This window comes from Ictalurus punctatus, chromosome 7 (genome assembly GCF_001660625.3).
Source record: "Ictalurus punctatus breed USDA103 chromosome 7, Coco_2.0, whole genome shotgun sequence".
NCBI lineage: Eukaryota > Metazoa > Chordata > Actinopteri > Siluriformes > Ictaluridae > Ictalurus > Ictalurus punctatus.
Window position 1 is genome coordinate 34917600 of NC_030422.2, and position 7500 is coordinate 34925099.

The 7500-nt window shown below is 47.1% G+C and overlaps 1 protein-coding gene across 2 annotated transcripts in view; it reads right to left on the reverse strand.

Annotated features, from left to right (window-relative positions):
* Nucleotides 1-2700, reverse strand: part of dspa (desmoplakin a) — a 43618-nt gene extending 40918 nt beyond the window's left edge. The window contains exon 1 of one of the 2 annotated variants that reach the window (XM_053681749.1): nucleotides 2340-2700. In XM_053681749.1, the coding sequence (XP_053537724.1) occupies nucleotides 2340-2521 (182 nt within the window). In that variant the 5' untranslated portion in view covers nucleotides 2522-2700. The remainder of the gene's footprint in view (nucleotides 1-2339) is intronic. The other variant, XM_053681750.1, reaches the window with a different exon arrangement.
* Nucleotides 2701-7500: the final 4800 nt, after the last annotated feature.

Sequence of the window (7500 nt, forward strand, 5' to 3'; positions counted from 1 at the left end):
TGTCACTGCACCATTTTACAATTATTGTCTACGTGTCATTTTACACGATTATAAACACAACATTTTATAATTCACTTTTAAACTTTAGAGAATTTGTTTTTTAAAGTTCTAAAGATGATGCTTTGAAAATAATTCGGTATGCTAAGTTTAATGTGCTTAATATTAAATATGCACATTAACTAACCTGACTCATAGTGCCTTTAATGTTGTAGAAATATTCTAAACTTCATGTACAATAATGTTTGTTTGTATTTATGATTAATAATAACACAGCTTTTCCTTTCATTTCTGATCTGTTTGTATAAGAAGCTGAAACAAATCAGGGCATTAAAATTACATAACCCGCTTCCATAGCCTATTACATAGGCCCTGAACCCACTCATCCCCCACACTGAACCCGCTTCACTCTGGCCCTGAACCCGCTCATCCCCCACACTGAACCCGCTTCCCTCTGGCCCTGAACCCGCTCATACCCCACACTGAACCCGCTTCGCTCTGGCCCACACGCGCACACACAGGCACAGAACATACACAGTCCCGCAGAACATACACACTCTGTTTGGACCTTTGCCGGTGTAACGAGAATGTTTTTGTCAGGATGGTATGGATCAGAGGATTACTATGAGGCTTCATATGAGGCGAGTTTCCTCCGTTTCGGAAGTGTTTGTTTGTATATCGGAGGTCTGACAGAGACACTGATTGTAGCTGCTACTGTGATTGTATCTCAAAACGGTTTATATCAATCAAATCTCAAGAATCTCAGCTGTCCAAAGATATGTGTCTTCATACACACAGAAGCTGTAGATAGCATAGATTTGCTAATAACCTGGCGATAGCGTGCTGGTGGGCCGTGGGAATTTTAACAGGATAAAGTGAGAGATGGCTGATGATCTCTAAAATTATTGATATTAGAGAACGTTGCAACCATTTGACGTCACTACCCAGAATGCACTGCGATGTAAACAGCAATGGCGGCCTACGAGTGCAAGGATTTTTATCAAAGTTTTTTAGAAACCTGACATCTAGTCTGTTTTTGTGTAGCGGATTTATATAGCGGATGTCAGCGTTAATCTAATAATCCAGACAAGTATTCACAGTCGGGGTTTCCTTTAAGGCGCTTTCACACCGGACGTGAAACGATTGATCGCCTTCAGCTAATTCACACCTGCCTGATAGGTGGCGCTCACCAAGAATGCATTTTACGTCTGCTCACTTGGTGGCGCAACCCACTATTCAGCTGATTGGCCTATCACAAACACACACACATCAACACAGATTAAACCTTTAATTTAATCTTAAACTTCATCCTCTTAATCTGTACACAAATCAGCTGTGACTCAGAGGCTGCTGGGAAAATTCAAACTAGCCACAACAAAACAAACTGAAAGCTAAATACGCTGTCTGACTCACACACACACACACACACACACACACACACACACACACACAAACACACACACTCACTCACTCACACACACACACACACACACACACAGACACACACCCTCACACACACCCTCACACACACATACACACACATCAATCACACCATCATCCCTGCCTACTCCACTATCACACTCCGGACCTGTACGGATCAGACCGGCGGACCTGTCTGTGTGAGATCCGGCCGGAATGAGACACTCTGTCTTTACGACCGCAGCAACGTTAATGTACCCAAAACTCACAACTCACAGCTACATCAGGAACAAAAGGTCAAAGGTCACTGTGTCAGGAACAACAGCGTTCCTGTTCTGGATATAAGAGACGACCCTAGGAACAAACCATTCCTGAACAGAGGGGGGAGCTTGGTACACCTTCTATTTACCTAACTGAAGGTGGAAGAATCCATTTCAGAGTGAGTGGGGGGAAAGTTTCACACAGTGGAGCTCATTACACACACGCGCGCGCACACACACACACACACACACAAACACAAACATACACACTTCTGTAATACTATCACATTCCATTGTCATAATTATTAATACACTGTTTACGTTAAACTGCACCTCACTACAACCCCAACTCCAACCCATAACCTCTCCTTCTCTCTTTCTCTCTCACACTCTCTTTCTCTCTCCCTCTCTCTCTCACTCACACTCTCTCTCACACACACACACTCTCTCTCTCTCACACTCTCTCTTTCTCTCTCCCTCTCTCTCTCACTCACACTCTCTCTCTCTCACACTCTCTCTTTCTCTCTCACACTCTCTGTGATGAGTGTTTTAGCTTTACTTTCTCTTTCATGTGAAACACCAAATTCAGAGTGTGTGTGTGTTGGTGTGTGTGTGTTAGTGTCTTGTTGTGTTAATGTGTGTGTGTGTGTGTGTGCTCCTCACCTTTCCTGAGTCTTCATGCTGTAAATATAGCGCTGCTGCTGCTGCTGCTGCTGCTGCATTAAGTTCTCACTCAGGTCCGGCTGGAAGCCGTTTCCGGACACGAACATCTGGTCGGTGACGCGCATGGTCGATCCGCGCGACACGGTAGGAAAGCGCGAGGAAGGTGTCCCGTGCGCGCTCATCGTGAACGCGCGCTGTTTCTTTCTTCACTGACAATAAAACTCGAAAGAAATAAAATCCAAAATCAGAAAGTTTGAGTGTGTGTGTGTGTGTGTGTGTCCGCTCGGTAGGTGTGTGTGTGTGTGTGTGTGTGTGTCCGCTCGGTGTGTTTGAAGTGCGCACTTCTCCTCTCGGCTCCAGATCGCGGAAGAGCCACACACTCCTACCGCCGGGAATACAGCTCAGGGGGCGGAGCTTCAGCCACTGCCCGTGTGTGTGTGGGGGGGGCGGAATTGGCATTTTACAAAGGCGCTGTTTAGAACAAAACAGCCCTCCTTTACACTTTAATTTGTGTATTCGATTATGACGTCACGTCGCTACTGTATTGTCTGTCTATCTGTCTGCCTGTCTGTGGTGATGGGAGACAGACAGGTGAGTCCACAGAGTCATTTTTAGGTGTGTGTGAGAATTACAAATGGGAGAGTGAGAGTGAGGACACACCCTGTGTGAGTCACACACACACACACAGTGAGAGAGAGAGACAGAGAGAGACCACACCCGACGCTGGAATGTCCTCGCACTGCACAGACAGTTCACACACTACTGCACTCTGGCAGTCATTACACACACACACACACACACACACACACACACACACACACACACCCAGAACAACATTAATAATGAAATTCCAGCTAACCGTATTGTGTTGTCATTGCGTAGCCACAAAGTTTCCTGATTAATAAAGTTATGTTGCAGCATTAAACTACTTCCTTAATTTTAAGTAAAAGTGAAGGTTCTACATAATTCAGAACAACACAGGCCTGCCACTGTGGATCAGTACCGTGGATCAGTACCGTGGATCAGTACCGTAGATCAGTACAGTGGATCAGTACAGTGGATCAGTACCGTAGATCAGTACAGTGGATCAGTACAGTGGATCAGTACCGTGGATCAGTACCGTGGATCAGTACCATAGATCAGTACAGTGGATCAGTACAGTGGATCAGTCCCGAGGATCAGTACAGTAGATCAGTACAGTGGATCAGTACAGTGGATCAGTACCATAGATCAGTACAGTGGATCAGTACCGTAGATCAGTACAGTGGATCAGTACCGTAGATCAGTACAGTGGATCAGTACAGTGGATCAGTACCGTAGATCAGTACAGTGGATCAGTACCGTGGATCAGTACCGTGGATCAGTACAGTGGATCAGTACCGTGGATCAGTACCGTGGATCAGTACAGTGGATCAGTACCGTGGATCAGTACCCTGGATCAGTACAGTGGATCAGTACCGTGGATCAGTCCCGAGGATCAGTACAGTAGATCAGTACAGTGGATCAGTACAGTGGATCAGTACCTAGATCAGTACAGTGGATCAGTACCGTAGATCAGTACCGTGGATCAGTACAGTGGAACAGTACAGTGGATCAGTACCATAGATCAGTACAGTGGATCAGTACCGTGGATCAGTACCGTGGATCAGTACAGTGGATCAGTACCGCGGATCAGTACCGCGGATCTGTACAGTGGATCAGTCCCGAGGATCAGTACAGTGGATCAGTACAGTGGATCAGTACAGCAGATCAGTACCATAGATCAGTACAGTGGATCAGTACCGTAGATCAGTACAGTGGATCAGTACCGTAGATCAGTACAGTGGATCAGTACCGTGGATCAGTACCGTGGATCAGTACCGTAGATCAGTACAGTGGATCAGTACAGTGGATCAGTACCGTAGATCAGTACCGTGGATCAGTACAGTGGATCAGTACAGTGGATCAGTACCGTAGATCAGTACCATAGATCAGTACAGTGGATCAGTACCGTGGATCAGTACCGTGGATCAGTACAGTGGATCAGTACCGCGGATCAGTCCCGAGGATCAGTACCGTAGATCAGTACAGTGGATCAGTACAGTGGATCAGTACCATAGATCAGTACAGTGGATCAGTACCGTGGATCAGTACCGTAGATCAGTACCGTAGATCAGTACAGTGGATCAGTACAGTGGATCAGTACCGTAGATCAGTACCGTGGATCAGTACAGTGGATCAGTACAGTGGATCAGTACCGTAGATCAGTACCATAGATCAGTACAGTGGATCAGTACCGTGGATCAGTACCGTGGATCAGTACAGTGGATCAGTACCGCGGATCAGTCCCGAGGATCAGTACAGTAGATCAGTACAGTGGATCAGTACAGTGGATCAGTACCATAGATCAGTACAGTGGATCAGTACCGTAGATCAGTACCGTAGATCAGTACCGTAGATCAGTACAGTGGATCAGTACCGCGGATCAGTACCGCGGATCAGTACCGCGGATCTGTACAGTGGATCAGTACCGTGGATCAGTCCCGAGGATCAGTACAGTGGATCAGTACAGTGGATCAGTACAGTGGATCAGTACCATAGATCAGTACAGTGGATCAGTACCGTAGATCAGTACAGTGGATCAGTACCGTGGATCAGTACCGTGGATCAGTACAGTGGATCAGTACCGTGGATCAGTACAGTGGATCAGTACCGTGGATCAGTACCGTGGATCAGTACCGTGGATCAGTACAGTAGATCAGTACAGTGGATCAGTACAGTGGATCAGTACCATAGATCAGTACAGTGGATCAGTACCGTAGATCAGTACCGTGGATCAGTACAGTGGATCAGTACCGTGGATCAGTCCCAAGGATCAGTACAGTAGATCAGTACAGTGGATCAGTACAGTGGATCAGTACCATAGATCAGTACAGTGGATCAGTACCGTAGATCAGTACAGTGGATCAGTACCGTAGATCAGTACAGTGGATCAGTACAGTGGATCAGTACCGTAGATCAGTACAGTGGATCAGTACCGTGGATCAGTACCGTGGATCAGTACAGTGGATCAGTACCGTGGATCAGTACCGTGGATCAGTACAGTGGATCAGTACCGTGGATCAGTACCCTGGATCAGTACAGTGGATCAGTACCGTGGATCAGTCCTGAGGATCAGTACAGTAGATCAGTACAGTGGATCAGTACAGTGGATCAGTACCATAGATCAGTACAGTGGATCAGTACCGTAGATCAGTACCGTGGATCAGTACAGTGGATCAGTACCGAGGATCAGTACAGTAGATCAGTACAGTGGATCAGTACAGTGGATCAGTACCATAGATCAGTACCGTGGATCAGTACCGTGGATCAGTACCGTGGATCAGTACAGTGGATCAGTACCGCGGATCAGTACCGCGGATCTGTACAGTGGATCAGTCCCGAGGATCAGTACAGTGGATCAGTACAGTGGATCAGTACAGCGGATCAGTACCGTAGATCAGTACAGTGGATCAGTACCGTAGATCAGTACCGTAGATCAGTACAGTGGATCAGTACCGTGGATCAGTACCGTGGATCAGTACCGTAGATCAGTACAGTGGATCAGTACCGTAGATCAGTACCGTGGATCAGTACCGTAGATCAGTACAGTGGATCAGTACCGTAGATCAGTACCGTGGATCAGTACAGTGGATCAGTACAGTGGATCAGTACCGTAGATCAGTACCATAGATCAGTACAGTGGATCAGTACCGTGGATCAGTACCGTGGATCAGTACAGTGGATCAGTACCGCGGATCAGTCCCGAGGATCAGTACAGTAGATCAGTACAGTGGATCAGTACAGTGGATCAGTACCATAGATCAGTACAGTGGATCAGTACCGTGGATCAGTACCGTGGATCAGTACAGTGGATCAGTACCGTGGATCAGTACAGTGGATCAGTACCGTGGATCAGTCCCGAGGATCAGTACAGTAGATCAGTACAGTGGATCAGTACAGTGGATCAGTACCATAGATCAGTACAGTGGATCAGTACCGTAGATCAGTACCGTGGATCAGTACAGTGGATCAGTACCGTGGATCAGTCCCGAGGATCAGTACAGTAGATCAGTACAGTGGATCAGTACAGTGGATCAGTACCATAGATCAGTACAGTGGATCAGTACCGTAGATCAGTACAGTGGATCAGTACCGTAGATCAGTACAGTGGATCAGTACAGTGGATCAGTACCGTAGATCAGTACAGTGGATCAGTACCGTGGATCAGTACCGTGGATCAGTACAGTGGATCAGTACCGTAGATCAGTACCGTGGATCAGTACAGTGGATCAGTACCGTGGATCAGTACCCTGGATCAGTACAGTGGATCAGTACCGTGGATCAGTCCCGAGGATCAGTACAGTAGATCAGTACAGTGGATCAGTACAGTGGATCAGTACCATAGATCAGTACAGTGGATCAGTACCGTAGATCAGTACCGTGGATCAGTACAGTGGATCAGTACCGAGGATCAGTACAGTAGATCAGTACAGTGGATCAGTACAGTGGATCAGTACCATAGATCAGTACAGTGGATCAGTACCGTGGATCAGTACCGTGGATCAGTACCGTGGATCAGTACAGTGGATCAGTACCGCGGATCAGTACCGCGGATCTGTACAGTGGATCAGTCCCGAGGATCAGTACAGTGGATCAGTACAGTGGATCAGTACAGCGGATCAGTACCATAGATCAGTACAGTGGATCAGTACCGTAGATCAGTACAGTGGATCAGTACCGTAGATCAGTACAGTGGATCAGTACCGTGGATCAGTACCGCGGATCAGTACCGTGGATCAGTACAGTGGATCAGTACAGTGGATCAGTACCATAGATCAGTACAGTGGATCAGTACCGTGGATCAGTACCGTGGATCAGTACAGTGGATCAGTACCGCGGATCAGTCCCGAGGATCAGTACAGTAGATCAGTACAGTGGATCAGTACAGTGGATCAGTACCATAGATCAGTACAGTGGATCAGTACCGTGGATCAGTACCGTGGATCAGTACCGTAGATCAGTACCGTAGATCAGTACAGTGGATCAGTACCGCGGATCAGTACCGCGGATCAGTACCGCGGATCTGTACAGTGGATCAGTACCGTGGATCAGTCCCGAGGTTCAGTACAGTAGATCAGTA